The sequence below is a fragment of the Amblyomma americanum genome, chromosome 8 (assembly GCF_052857255.1).
Source record: "Amblyomma americanum isolate KBUSLIRL-KWMA chromosome 8, ASM5285725v1, whole genome shotgun sequence".
NCBI lineage: Eukaryota > Metazoa > Arthropoda > Arachnida > Ixodida > Ixodidae > Amblyomma > Amblyomma americanum.
In genome coordinates, this window is record NC_135504.1 from 87988564 (window position 1) to 88004217 (window position 15654).

Genomic DNA, 15654 nt, shown 5'->3' on the forward strand with positions numbered 1-15654 from the left:
CTTGGATGCATTTATTCAGCAAGCCTATTTAATTTGCTATAATTGTGTACATTTGGTCATTGGAGCATCACTAAAAGCATGTAAATGAAGATCTGCTGTTGAGTTTTGCTACGCCAGCGCTTAGAAAGCATGCAAAATGATTCCACAGGACAAAGTCCTAGTGCTCGTGTTAATATGACTGCGTTCCAGACAATTCAGTGGTGTGAAAGGCCGGCGTGAATGTGCGTCTTTGTCTTCGCACAGTCTTGTGTTGAGGTACCTGCAGTGGTTCGCTGTACGGCGCCAACATAAGACATGGCAGAGAAGAGCATGCTCTTGGTATTTCTAATTGACAACCGCTGGCCGAGTTGTGAGAACGCGAACGCTAAGGACAAACAAGAAAAAAAGAGGAAAAATATGGCAGCCATTTTAATCGCATGCTTTTAAAAAATGCGACAGCAATTAGCGTAACGTTCTCAAATGTCTCATAATCATCAACAGCATCACTACGCCTACTGCCCGGCAAAAGCATATCCCATGTCTCTCCAACTAACCCCCTCCTTTGCCAGCTGCGGCCACCGTATCCCTGGCCACCTAACTTTCTGCCGCCCCCTGGTAGGCTTCCCTTCTCTTGGAATCCACTCTGTTACCCTTAAGGACCAGCGGTTATCTTGCCTTCGCACTACATGCCGTGCGCAAACCCATTTCTTCCTTATGATTTTGACTAGGATGTCACACCCAGACACTATAATGATAAATGGCCGTGAACTTGGCGCAAGGAAGTCGCTGACTACTTAAATAATTTCTTCGTTAACATCGCTTTTCGAATTCAAACGAAAAATGAGCTCATCGAAAAAAGAACTCATCGGGACACCGTCATTGACAGCATGTTCTACAGCCAACCGACGAGTCTGAAGTCTACAGTAGAGTTTTATGGCTCTACCAAAGATCAAGGCGTTAGACACCGATAATTTTCAGATTAGACCCGTCAAATATGTCCTCAGCATAATAACGCCTTCACTTGTGCATATACAACGTTTGTCTGTAAAGTTTCGAGACTGAGTTATTTTCTTCTCCAGAAATGATTCCCCAAAACAAACGTTGGTGCGTATGTGTAGCGGCATCTTTTCGGGCTAACCTCAGCTATTGGTATTAATTGCTGTGGCAGCCACTAGATGACACTACATGTAGAAAAATACGTTGTCACAAGTCGTCTGCGCATTCTACTGTGAGTGAATGTGGAGAGATGGACGTCCACCTCAAACAGCGTGTAAACATAACATTCTCTGTGAAGCTTGGCATGACAGCCACACAGACGTATGAGCTTGTTCGTGACGCTTACGGCAACGAGACATTATCGCGGGCATGAGTATTCGAGTGCACAAGAGGTTCGTTTCGGGGAGAACGTCGGTGGAAGACGTCACAAGGCAGGGGCGCCCTTCAACCTCACGGAATGAAAACAGCGTGGCTCGGATCAGGGAACTCGTACAGCAAGACCGCACCATTACAGTCCGCATGCTATCAGATACTTTCGACATTATTAAGAAAAGGTGCCACGAAATTTTGCGTGAGAACTTGGGGAAACGAAAGTGGAATGCCATACTTGTGGTGCACTCCCTCACACAGGACAAGACGGACACGCTTTAACAACCACATGAGTGGTTTTACCAATTAGATATGAAGTCTCGCAAGGCAGCGGCCTTGCTTCTATAAAAAACTTCTTGATTGATTGGAAACAGAGCTCAGTTTGTGCACTTTAACAACCACAATTCAGTGATTCATCCAATTAGATATGGAGTCCCGCAAGGCAGCGCCCTTGCGCCGCTATCATTTAAGGCCTATATAAATGACATTGAAGGCAAAGATAGTACAACAGATTTTATCATCTATGCTGACAATACTCTACTTATTCCTGGAACAAACATAGATAATTTATTACTGAAATGTAACAGAGTACTTGAAAAACTGTCTGTTTGGCCCAAAGCAAACCTACTGAAGATTAATGCAGCCAAAACAAAAGCAATGACTTTTGCGCTAGGAATGAAGAGGTTAAAACGAACGTTACAATTAAGTTCGAAAGTCTGGAAATAGAGGTTGTTGACGACAAGAAAAATCTTGGAGTATACTTTTCTTCTAGTTTAGGCTGGGATATTCATAAAAATTATCTATGCAGAAAACTGTCTTCAGTTACAGGAATTTTATCACGTTTGGTTTAAAAGCCAAACCATATAAACCACGCATTATTTAATTCCCATCGAAATTTTTGTACGTTGGTTTGGGGCACAGCAGCAAAGACAAATTTAACAGGCTTGTAATAAACACAAGCGAATAATTCCTCATATTGCGAACATGGAACAAATGGCGACTACAATAAGTACCATCATATTATTTGAAATACTTCGCGTTGAGGATATTTACGAATTTCGCCATTAAAAACATTTTACTTTTCCTCCCTTAGAACAATCAATCAACTAACGTCATTAGCATCTTTGCAGCGCCGTGACACTACGTACCTACAAGAAATAGTGAATTGCGGGAAATCCCGTGGTTCAAATGGAAATCCCATGGTTCCGAACATTTTATAAATGTCAAGCCCTGTCACAAAACCTCCCACTTATACTAAACAAAAATGCACTTAGGATTGAATAGAAAAGGTTTGAGGTCTCTTTTATTTTGTAAGTGACATATTCTGGCAACAGTTTGTTTTCTTACACTTTAATATGTTTTTTCTTCCCGTTCGTGTACTTCATTTCTTCAAATTTATTGTAGTGTTTCCACTTCTTGGAATGTGTTTTTTGGCGTGTGATGTTTGTCTTATGTTGTTAGAGGTAACATGTCTGTTTTAAATATATTATGTTGTTACTGGTACTGCTATGTAGCAATCTTCTTGGCCTTAGTCAAGCTTTTAGCCAAGGAGACCCTCGAGGCACTTTCTGGAAAATAAACTTTGAATTGAATTGAATTAACCCGTGTTTGTTCTCTCATCCTTTCTGCCCACTTCCGATCTCTTAATTGTACACCTAACATTTCTTTCCATGGCTTTCCATAAAACAACAGTTCACAATTAGTAGCGAGGTGCTGGAAGTTATAAGCGAATACGTCTACTTAAAACAGGTAGTGACTGCCGATCCGGATCATGAGAGGGAAATAACTAGAAGAATAAGAATCGGGCTGAGTGCATATGCAGGTTCTCTCGGATCATGATTGGCAGATTGGCAATACCGCTCAAGAGCAAAAGTATACAACAGCTTTATCTTACCGCAAGTCCAACTCTCTGGAAAAAATTTTGAAAATTGGAAACTTTTAGGACACTGTTATGCAAATATTTTACACAACAGTTCATTATTCTGATATATAGGAATATCTTTCTTTTAAAGTGTTTCCAGTGATCGCATCGAACAATTAAGACCGCCATAGAAAACCAATGGGGAACACTTTTGATGATAGCAAGAATGCCAATAGAAAAAAAAACAATACTGCCGTCGGGTGATCTGCGGATATAAGGATTGCTATAGTGGAATCTTGCATTATATAGAAAAAATTTGTTCATAAATGGTTTCCCGCTCAAAAATGGTTTTGCCCAGAATTGCTGAGTATCGTACTCTCCTATGGGCAGAAATGTGGAAGCTAACGGAAGATTCAGCTCTAATGTCTAATCAGTGTCTTCTTCTTCTTGCTATTTTGCCGCCAAAACTCCACTTCAAGCCGGTTCCTCGCCTTTATATGTTATTCGTGATTGAGCACCTTCTTGATTGTTCCAGTACCTTCCATTGACTTATATTGTAGAATTATACAAATCGACCCCCTAGTTCCACGAAAGTCATTATCTGGGGACGTATGCCTTCTAAAATTTTGGAGGCCCTTTGGAATTTTTCGTGGTGGGTCAACTGTGAACTTTTAAGGCTCCTTGCTTTTTAAACTTTTGGGGCGCCTCATCAGCTGTTTACAAGTGGCCATGCGGTGTTAATGACATCACAACCCGCTGAATTGCAGTCATAAATCGCGGGGAGCCCTCATACCACTCCTGGAGGAGTGGTGTAGCGCTTAAGCGATGCGTCACCGCCCGGGCACGTGGCTGTTTCAAATGACCACCAGTGGGGCATGTGAGATCTCGATTGCTCTTCCCGAGCTCACATAAGGATGATGCGCAGCACCATCGTGAGCAGATGGCAATTGCATTGAAGTTAGCAAGCTGGGTAGCTCCCTCACAATCCGGTGGCAGATTGCCGCCTTTCATGGTGGGAAGTTGTGATGGCTTCGCAGGGTCACATGACATCTCTCGCGCAATCGGAGAATTTCGTGGAGAATGCCAAATTTCGCGGTGCTCTTTGATTGGTGAGTTGAGGTCACCGGACCTTGGCCACGTCATCATAGAATCCACCAATCAGAAAATTTTGTAATGGAGAAGCAGGAAACTGCTGACAACAGCCTAAATGCGCATTAATAATGCTTCTTCCATGTGTGATCCTTTGTGATCGTTTCGGCCCTTCGTGCGTGTTCCGATGTTTGCTCCGAAAGTTCGAAACACAGGTTTGAAAAGAAGAAGAGCGATGAGTCAGGCTGTGTTTCGAAAAGGAGGAAGCAGCATTAGCAGGTACCTTTGGTCATGGAGCAACACGCCGGCGGCGGCGACGTACCCATCCTGCCCGTCAAGCCGAAAGGCAGAAGACGGCGGCCATCGAGCAAAATCGCTCCGGACGCGGTCACCGGGAGGTCGTACCAGAAGCGACCACTGGCGCCACTGGCCCCTGGGACTTCCTCCACACGTCGTGCACCTGTCTCTCCGCCCTTTCCAGGAAAGGACACGGACAACGAACGCCAGCAGGAACAGGTCAGATAACAAGCAGACGCGTGTGTTTCAATGTCTGATTTACATGCGAAACATAAGACACTGCGGAAATACTTGATGTTTGTCTCAGAATGTCTTCACCTACACGTTTTAGCTTCCGTGCAAGGCTTCCGCTGTGAAGAAGTCGTGATGCACGCCGTGGAAGTAGCCAATCACGTACAAGTGCTACAACATACAATGAAACTGGAAGAGAAGTAGAATGCGCTCTTTGCAACACACACGGGAAACTATTTTGCCGTGTCACAGCAGGTGCACGCTATGCATACTGTCAAATAGTTTCGGAAAACGCGCCAAATTCTAATCTTTCTAGAATCAGGGGATTTCAGATTGCGATTTATCACTAGTAAAAGATAGTTTGGAAAATACACAAATTATGTTTCACATAGCTTGCTTAGTTGAAAGCCATTCATTGTGCCTGCCATTTGGAAAAACAACGACACAAAAGCACTTTTTCCTCAACATCTCTCCTTTCTTATTGCATGTGGACCCTTTTACTTGCAGATGTAATTCTTGATACCATTTATCCAGGCCCTGCCACAAAATTTTTAACCGTGATTGAGAAATATATGATTAATTATGACCTCATGAAAAACAAAAGGCTAAAAATGAAGGAGACACGGGCCTTTAGAGGGAGGCCGTAGGTTTTGTTTTGGAGGGTTTAACAACCCAAAACTACTCAGGGCACCGGGAATTTCGACCACCTGGGGTTCTTTAACGTGCACTGACATCGCACAGTACACGAGCCTCTAGAATTTGCCCTCCATCGGAATTCGACCGCCGAAGCCGGGATCGAACCCGCGTCTTTTTGGTCAGCAGCCGAGCGCCATAACCACTGAGTCACCAGAGACTAGAGGAAGGTTGCAGTGTAAACACACTCTTTATGCGTGTATATGTAAACGAACTGTTTTTTAAAAGTACCAAACCGATATTTCCTTTTTTTTTGTTCTCAGCATCAGCGCCTGCCGGGCTCGATTGAGGACCTTTATCCTGTTAATATGCAGAAGAATCTGGACCATCTTAACAAACATGCTTTTAGAAAATTTTATTCCGGTCGTCATAGATGCACCCCTAGAAGTTAGAGTAAAAACATTACGACGTTTTTCGATGCTTCTTGCAAGCAGTGGAGGCAGTCATAGAAAGATATTGCCTTGCGCCAGGATAGGAACATACAGTGTATGCTAATTGGGCTATACCCTTGGAACAACTAAAAGCTCTGAATACTGTTATTTCTTTTTATAATCTGCACAATTAGCTTGATAAGCAGCCTAATGAAAATTCACGGATTTAACGCTCTAGCTGCTAAACGTGAAATCCTTTTAAGTACTGCCACATGGATTGCTTCGGCTACAAATTTCCGCGCGCTATCACCGCGGCAATGCGAAATAAAAGGCCATATGGATGTTTCGGAAACGTTAAATCTGAGAGCTGGCATTTTGCGGCTTCTGTGGGATACACGGCTCCACAGGTTTCTCTTGATGCTCAACCGGCTTTGGGTGTTGTCTTTCTGCGGCATTCGCAGAGCCTTTTGAGTGAAACGTAAATTTGCGGGCCACGGGATTCAATTCAATTCAATTCAATTCTTTTTATTATCATTTGTTCAGTACAGTACATAACATCACTGTCTGGATCCTTAGCCAAAGGCTAGTTATGGATCCATGCAATAAAAGCAAAGAGATTAGTGAGGACAAATGATTTCTACTGCTAGCCAAAATAATACACATAAGAATGGTGGAAAAATGCAAAGCGTACAAGCAAGATGGTTCAAATTACAGAAATACAAGAGGGCTCATGACAGAAAAACATATGAAGACAGGAACAGCATTTTTTATACAAAATAAACGCAGTTGCCTTAGAACTGATTATTCAATGACATATGAATGGCAAACCCAACATAGACACTACAGAGAATAATAAGACAATCACTAAGCGATTTGCATTGTAAATCAGGTAATTATTTGTGACAGAAAAAAGGTCTTTAGTGAAATATAAGGATTGGACGTTGCAAAGACTGCACAGGGGATTTTATTCCAAGTTTTTACCCCTTGATACTCGAAGCGGCGCTGGCCATAGTCATTGCGAGATGTAGGTACCAGAAATCTTCCCTGTGCTGCTGAACGGCTGTTAGATGGGGCTCTATGGAATGTGTTCAAAGGAAAGGGGGAGGTGCCGGAGAGGACTCTTAGTACGAGTAGTGCAACGCGAAAATCTCGAAGCTGCAATGCCGGCATTATTTGGAGTCTAAAAAACAAAGGGCGAGAAGGCGTATATGGTGTTGTGCAAGTCATTATTCTCAGTGCCCGCTTCTGCAGGCGTAAAACAGGTTCAATGTAAGTGATGTAAGTGAACCCCCATGATTCTATGCAGTAAGTTAATTGGGACTGAAAGAAGCTAAAGTATATTGTTTTTAGTGTGTGTATTTCGAAATGTCGCCGAGCTTTGGCCAGAACGAAACATGCATAAGATAGTTTGCTACGCAGTTTTTCGATATGCGGTTTCCAGTTTAATGTAGCGTCTAAGGTTACACCCAAGTACTGAATAGTCTTAACTTCTTCAATTTCTTTATCTCCTATCGTTATTGCGGAGCAGGTATTCTGGTATTTTTTATAAGGGGATGCAAATATAATATATTTAGTCTTGCCTATGTTCAAAGTGAGTCTATTTGTTAAAAACCATTTATTGACTCTCTGAAGTTCTGAGTTTAAAGTATGCTTGGCTGTTTCAACGGAATTAGCGGTCACCAACAATGAGGTGTCGTCGGCGTACATAATGGCACGGGTATTTATTAGGCAATCGGGTAAGTTGTTTATGTAAAGTGTAAAAAGTATAGGCCCCAGTACTGAGCCCTGCGGAACACCTACGGAAATAGAACGCGAACTTGACGCGTGTTCGTCAATAATAACACACTGCCGTCGACCAGTTAAATAGCTTCTAAAGAAATCGAGTGATACACCTCTGAACCCATATCGTTCTAGTTTCTTGCATAAAATATCGAGATCCACAGTGTCGAATGCCTTCTTAATATCTAGGAATACACCAACAGAAATATTGTTATTATTGAGTGCTTCATTGATTGAATCAGTTATAGAAAGCACAGCCGTGGTGGTCGATCTAAATTTCTGAAAACCATGTTGGGACGTTGACAGAATTGCATTTTTAGTCAGGAATTGCGTAATTCTTTTAGCCAATAGTTTTTCAAACAGAGTGTTGATACAGCTAAGGATTGAGATCGGCCTATAGTTTCCGAGTTCATTAGGATTCCCACTTTTGTAGATAGGGACTACCTTGGCGAGCTTCAAAATATCAGGATAGATGCCGGACAGAAACGCTTTATTAAATAAAGATGCTAAGGTGGCAGCTAGGACGCCACTGTTGTTTTTAATTATGGAAACCGGAATACCATCGAGACCCGTGGCCTTAGTAGCATCCATTGAATTAAGTGCACTCATTACTTCATCACTGCTTATTTCTATAAAACCGAAGGTCTTTTCAAGATACTCAGGCAGAGAAGGTTCGTCTGTGAGACCCATACTTAAACGTAAATCAGCACCCACTGAGCAGAAATGATCGTTAAACTGATCTGATAGCAGGTGTTTATCTGGGGAAAGGGCCAGGTCAGGAAGTATTCGATTTGATGGAGTAGGCTGAATTATCGAGTTCACTGTAGCCCGGAGTTTCTTAGAATTGCCGGCGCATGCGTTTATTTGGTTACCAAAATATAGCTTCTTCTGTACACGCATGGTAGCAACAGCTTTATTTCTATGAATCTTATACTGAGCACTATAATATGCGTTCCCTCTGTTTTGTTTCATTTTGGTGTGCCAGTGGTCGCGCGTTTTTATCATATTTAGCACAGCTGCTGTCATCCAAGGGCACACTGGATGTGTATAGTACGTTTTTTTCTGCGTAAAACTACAATCGTTTATCACAGCTTTGATTCTATCGACAAGGATGCAGCAGTGTTCATTGGCATTCATATCGGCGAGGTCTGCAAAGCTCATTTCAGAGAGCCTGAGTGCGCATTTTTGATAGTCAATTTTCTTCCTAAGCTCGCATGTGCTGTCAGAAGTTCTACGGCTATCTCTATCGTCTACGCGGTATAAGAAGGCAATCGCGAAGTGATCTGCCACTGCTGTATCATATGCCCCAGCCAAATAACAAGGTGGCACGAAATTGCATATCACATGGTCGAGGCATGTCGAGCTGGAACCTGCGATTCGGGTCGGAGTAGAGATAAGATTCGTAAATCCATATGAAAATAACAGGTCAGTGTATTCGCTGTGGTTGGCACCTAAAGTATCAATATTAGTATCGCCGACGATGATTGCTTTTTTGTTCTTATCGGTTACGTGTATAAAAACAGATTCAAGATCATTCACAAACTTACTACGATCTGCGTGGGGGGCTCTATAAACAACACCAACCATGACATCCTCAAGTTCAACAAATAGAAATTCCGAACTGCTACTGACGGATGCGTTAAGATGCAAGAAGCTATGCATCTGAAAGGGCACCTTGGATGGGATCCGATTGGAAGCCCAAATGCAAATATGAATACCAGCGCTCTCCGCAGTGCGCTGTTCTAATCTAAAACTGCGTTTCGAGGACGGAACAAAAATTGACATTTACAGTAAAGCTTAAGTTCTTTCCCACCTAAATTTCTGCCTTCCAGGCCGATGGGCAAGCCATCCAGCAAAATAAAAAGGTCACACCTTCGAAGAAGACGAGCAGTTCATCTAGGGCAAAGAAGCCTGACTTCCGTATCTACAGGCCACCAGGTAAGCCATCGTCGATGTGTTGCACGATGACTGTTACTGACCGCTGCCACCTTCTAGAATCTGCCTAGCAGTGTACAGGATAATACACAAGTGACAATGAGGTCGCCGACTCTGCCGTCGCCTAGAGTAGATCTAAACATGAAATCCTTTCCAATACTTGCGTAGCGGATTATGGAATCGCTAATACATGGTGCTGGCCGCAGTAACCAAATGTGTCAAGCAGGTCATGCTAAACAACACACCACAAAACCACACCACGAAGGCGCACCGCAATACACAGCACTGTTCTATATCTATTCAGTTCTGGTGGGTTTTAGTGCCAGTGTCCAAGAAAGTGGCATCTGTTCTGCCTCAAACCCAATCTATGGCTTCCCTCTGTCTTGCTTGGTGCCAATCGTTGTTTTTATTGCTATCTCATCTTTGTGAGCAGCGCCGTAAAGCTGCCGTCGTCGGCGCAATCTTGCGGCCTTAAGCGCGTGATGGACGCTATACAGAATAGCTTGCCTAAATCTGATTTTTATTTTTGTCATTGCTTGAACTGGGATGGTGACACCACAATCCTAGCTCATCCAAATATGAAAACAGAAGGGAACCTATCAAAGCGTTCGAGACTAGGTCTGCCGAAAAAGAAATTTGTGTCACCGCTGAATTCGTTTATCCCTTGGATAATGAATTTTAAGGGCTGGCGATATCGTAATGACCACAGGAGAAGAGTGCAATTTCTTGTACTTTTGGTTGTGAAGTTTTTCCTTGCTGTTGTAAACTTACATCTCGCTCTCAAACGTATGTTCTTGCAAACAAACGAGCTTTTTTTTTTTCGAAACAATAAAATCAGTCCTGTGTGCAGCCGCCGTGGTGGCTGAGTGGTTATGACTCTCGGCTGCCGGCCCGAAAGACGCGGGTTCGATCCCGGCCGCGGCGGTCGGATTTCGATGGAGGCGAAATTCTAGAGGCCCGTGTGCTGTGCGATGTCAGTGCACGTTAAAGAACCCCAGGTGTTCGAAATTTCCGGAGACCTTCACTACGGCGTCTCTCATAGCCTGAGTCGCTTTGGGACGTTAAACCCCCATAAACCATAAACCCAGTCCTGAGTGCGTGCTTAGTCTGTCTAATCTTTCACGTCGCTTAGTAAGCTCTACAGAGCGGTTTCCAGCACATTGCGCAATTCATTTAGACTCCGTTCGTGCCTCGTCACCTCGGTCAGCTAGGTTGCATAGCATACCGCACCTCCAAATTGTTGCAGAGGCTCATTTTGGGTCGAAGACGACAGGAAAACATTGTTGCTTTTGTACAAAAGCATCCTGTATTACTTTCAACGCTCATAAGGTCGATGTTGTCGCGCACCTTCTCCTTAACGCTTACAGGCTTATGACAGCGTTACAAGGCTGTCGAATTATTTCGCGAGTGGATTCAAGAAGAAGGACCTAATAAAATTCCTTCGACCTTCCCTCAGCATGCTGTGTACCCTGTATCAGACAACTTTTGAGAGCACCTAAACTGAATCTGCAATGTTGTTTAACCGCATAAAAGAATGAAATACAATTGCCCCTTAACTCGTAAAGGATCAGTGTTTTTCCCAATAAGCCACCTGAAACTAGAACGCGATATGCCTTCTCGCATTTTGTTAGTATCGAGCGAGTGCAATCCTGTTTCGAATAAAACAAATTTAACAAACGCCGAGCATCAGAATCCAATGGCATCCTGAGCAAGCGACGGAAAAATGCGCAAATAGTCGGCGTCCTAGATGCTCATGCGCAGTACTTTGACTATCGCCTTACTCATTTTCTTCGCGACAGCGCTGGCCACAGCCGGCAATAGCGGCCAGCCACTGCATGACAAAGAGGAACCGATGAAGAACGGTGCCACAAACAGCGGCTATGCAAGCGTCGGTGGCCAGAAAACTTGGACCCGACGCTCGTCAAGACCCAAAGTTTTCCGTTCCAAGGTGAGTGCGGCCGGTGGTCTCCATTACCGAGGGCGGTCACTCCAGATGTCAAGGATGCAGTAAGCAACGCGGGAAGGGAGATTTCCACGAGCCCTGTTCAAAATTGTTCTCGCATGGAGTAATCAAAACCGTTGGCTCTTATTGCACAAAGTGCCAGTGTCGCGCTGGTCGCTCATACTGCTCTAGCTTCAAAACGCTCCTTCGACGATGAACGTTTGAACTGGACGAGGTGTGTGCTGGACTTCTGTGTGTCCAATCACTTTTACGTCCGCTTGCACAGTGGGCCAGAGAAGGACTGCGCTTGTGGAAAGAGCATTCGAAAATCTTACGGACGTAAGGAAAATGATCGTGCTTATCTGACTTCCAATGCGTGCTTCAATTGCTTACGCATGTTGAAGGCAGGTTAGCTTTTTATCATTTGATTATATTTATTCTTGGCTCGGCTGGTTGAGGGAAGTGTGTCCAGAGTTTCTATTCCTCACCAACCTTTCCGACTATGCACATGCCTCATATCACTGAAAAATATTACAACACTGCATTTGAATGGTATTACCAAACGTTGATAAATAATTCTGAATGAATCGCATCGAAATGTTCAGAGCCGCGCGTTATCGCGTATAACGACATGTCACAAAATTTCTTGCACCCCGAACACATTATTTTAAACTCGGGGTTCAACCCGATTTCTCCCCGAAAATCCCCCTTCCAGAGAACACACAAGGGCAAGTGAATGAACGCTCGTTAAGATATACTATATATGAAACGGCATAGAGAGCATACGGTTTGCGGAACAAAGCTGAAAAGACCGCACGAAAATTAGGCGATATCATATGCGCTTATTCCAGAGGCAAGTTCTTGTAACGTTTATTACTGATGACGTATTTAACTCGACGATATGTTCGAAACGTGACTTTAGAAGCAAGAAGCCAAAACACGAATACTCAGTAGGCGTTTATTGGACATCATGCTCAAACTCTGTGCATGTTCACGACGTCCTGCTCCAGCGTTCTTGGCTGTTTAAAATTCCCTGTGTGATGTTTGATGTGTTTTTTCGCAGTGCAAAAGGCAGGCAGGCATTGCATGCTCGCGGAGTGCTCCATGAGAAAAAATTTATTTTGGTGAACAATATTTTCTGCGTAACCTGTCATTTGCGTCATTTTGAGCAATAAATAGAGCTTTCGTTTTCTGCACAATAACCACAAAAACGAGCGCTTATAGCAAATTGTGTCTGCGTTGAAAAGAGGGCCCGGAAAATTATTAAAATATTCGAAGAATAGTTACATTAGTACCCGAATTTGAGCTAAAAAATGTATTCCGATTTGCTCTCCCCAAATACCGGAAAAAAATTAACACTCAGAACGAAGGCTCTAGACATGAAACACGATACGCGAATAATTTCAACACGATTGCGCAGAAAGGATCCCGTTCAGCGGAGAAAGCGGCGTTGTCCCGTCGGCGTCGAGCGTTGTTGAGTCGCGAAACTGCGGATTGGCCGAATGGTGGAAATGGTTTGACGTCGCACGTGGAGCGGCGGAACTGAGAAGTGATTAGACCATTGCATAAATTGTGATCACAAAGCCCCAACATGACACAAACATCATTACGCCATCATCACCATCATCATAAGCCTGACTATACCCACTGCAGGGCAAAGGACACTCCCATGTCACTCCAATTAACCCTGTCCTTTGCCAGCTGCACCCACCCTATGCCTGCAAACTTCTTGATCTCATCCGCCCACCTAACGTTCTGACGTCCCATGCTGCGCTTGCCTTCTCTTGGAATCCACTCCGTTACCCTCAAGGACCAGCGGCTTCTGCATTACTACATGTAAACATATAAAGTAAATGAACTGCCATCTAAAGGAAATTGGGGTAATTGGTGGGTAATTCAACCTTAGGACAGCCAGTCGGACACGACATCCCTAGGCGCTCCAGGCACGGGCTTGGTTTGAGCGGGGTTTTACAGACATATAGGGAGATCTTTCCATTATCCGGCAGCTTGCTCTCTATGCTTTTGCGTATGTGTGTGATTAAAGACGCACCAATTAAGGGAGTATTCGTCAAGCGTGTAACAATGTGCACGTCGTTGAGGGGTGAGTGCACGCGGACGACTGTGTGCTTGTGGCGCATCGCATTGGTGAGTCATGTGATCGGGTAAAATTAGTAGAGCACCTGTTCAGGTAAAATGCTAAAGATATTGGGCAGAGTCGCTGACGGAACCCATTAAGGCTGTCGCGCCATAACCTTATAGGCAGAAATTAAGTGTCCCCAAACATTTTTTTAAACCCCGATATGGGTGGTCTATCAACAGCAGTGAGAGGAGTAAAAGCCTCGACTCAGAAACAAGTGGTTTGCGCCGTACCGGTCAAGGTCGACACCGTCCCGAAGGAAAAACAAACCGTGTAATGCTCCTTCGAAAATCATGGCCATTCGAAGTGTGATACTTCAAAGGCGCACTCGTTTGACAATGCGTAGTGTTTAATACCCATCTGTTTTATTAAACGCAAGAAACAACATAATAAAAAATTTTTTCATCGAGTTCGGATGATATTCCATGTTAATAATGCCGCTTACTGGTCGTAGTGTGCCTTAATCTTGGACTGCTGATTAACAGGGAACTTCTCAGTGTTGCAAGCTCAAATGTAGCTTCCATGTTCGTTAGCTTTTTAGCCGCAGCCTACTGAGACTGGTGTAGAAAAAACTTCCTTGCTGCTCGTACGCCGCACCCCCTTCCCACACACACCCGGTACCGTGAGCAACCCATTACGGAACTGGTTCCGATTCCTGAGCAGCCGGATCTAAATAAAAAACGCCGCCAAATCGCAGGATTTGGATGAGAGGCGCAGCCTCTCAGACCACACTGGAAGTGAGCTTTGAGAGCCACGAAAAGATCGGAAAAAATTCGTTCCGGACTGTTTAAACTCAAATTCGTTAAAACTCGAACTTTCTTGGATTTATACCCATTTATGAATTTACAGTACACCGATTTCTTCCCGCTCGCTCTGCCGTCTGCCGTTCCAACGGCCAGCCTTACAAGTGTATCCAGCCGCTTCGGACTATGAACTTCCTGTCTTTAGACTGCACCACGCGCTGGCAGCGCGAATGCGTTAAAGGGGCGAAAATAAGTTCGCCACCATTTGGAAGAAGAAGTAACGAGCGTTAGCTTTACTGGTCATGCGTAAAACGAAAGTCTTTCCGCATCCAGCGGGGCCAGTGAAGGAAACCTTGTGCGGTTCAGAAAAGTAACATAGCCTTTCCACCTAGCGGTACGATCGGCGCCTAGCGACATCTATCAGAGAAATTACGATGCACGTTAACCCGTTGTCGAGTTACACCCCATCAAGATACGTCCCAAACGGAATCTGTTTCGTTTGGCGGATCAAGGTAGGCCTAAAATTCGGGTTGCGGTGCGATATGGCAACGCTTCAATTAATAATTGCATGTTTGCAATGTTTAACTATTATTGTGGTTTTATTTCTGCACCACAACCCATAGGGTTTAATACCCGCCATCTTCGAAAAACCGAATCTATGCCGCCATTTCGTCTCCTGGCATCATACTGAGGGTAGGGGGTAAGGGGGAGGAATGGGAGGGCACAACCAAATTTAATGGCCGCCATTTAGGATTCCAGAAACCGAAACTATCCCGCCATTTCGTCCCGTGACGTCATACTCCCATAGTTCCACCTCTATTCACCATAATGGACCGGGACGTCATTACTGGCCCGCGGCAGGTGGTTGTTTTTACATTACTGTTGTATTTGGCGCTACAAATCTCAATACGGGATTTGCTGTTTCTAGATACTGCCACAGATGGCGCTGTGATCTCAGGGTGGTTGCAGACACCACGAAATCTCAAAACATGATTATTAGTTGCTGCCACAGATGGCGCTGTGATTTCAGGGTAGTAGCAGACCCCACGAAAGAAGTCAGAATGAGCCGCCTTCGTTGCCGCGATTTGGTGCCAAAAGAAGGCGAACACCGAGAAGGTTCACCCTCTAGCCAATGATTATGGGCATCGATAAATGGGGCAACGACTGACGTGGCACTTCGGCTTGTTGGTTTCTCATGACACAAACGTAGAACGCTCGAAGGTACCAGGACA

At 44.2% G+C, this 15654-nt stretch overlaps 1 protein-coding gene across 1 annotated transcript in view; it reads left to right on the forward strand.

Moving 5' to 3' along the window:
• Positions 1-4585: 4585 nt before the first annotated feature.
• Positions 4586-15654, forward strand: part of LOC144102587 (uncharacterized) — a 40282-nt gene continuing 29213 nt past the window's right edge. Inside the window, exons 1-3 of the mRNA XM_077635818.1 lie at positions 4586-4810; positions 9498-9603; positions 11400-11548. Coding sequence (XP_077491944.1) covers positions 4586-4810; positions 9498-9603; positions 11400-11548 — 480 coding nt within the window. The remainder of the gene's footprint in view (positions 4811-9497; positions 9604-11399; positions 11549-15654) is intronic.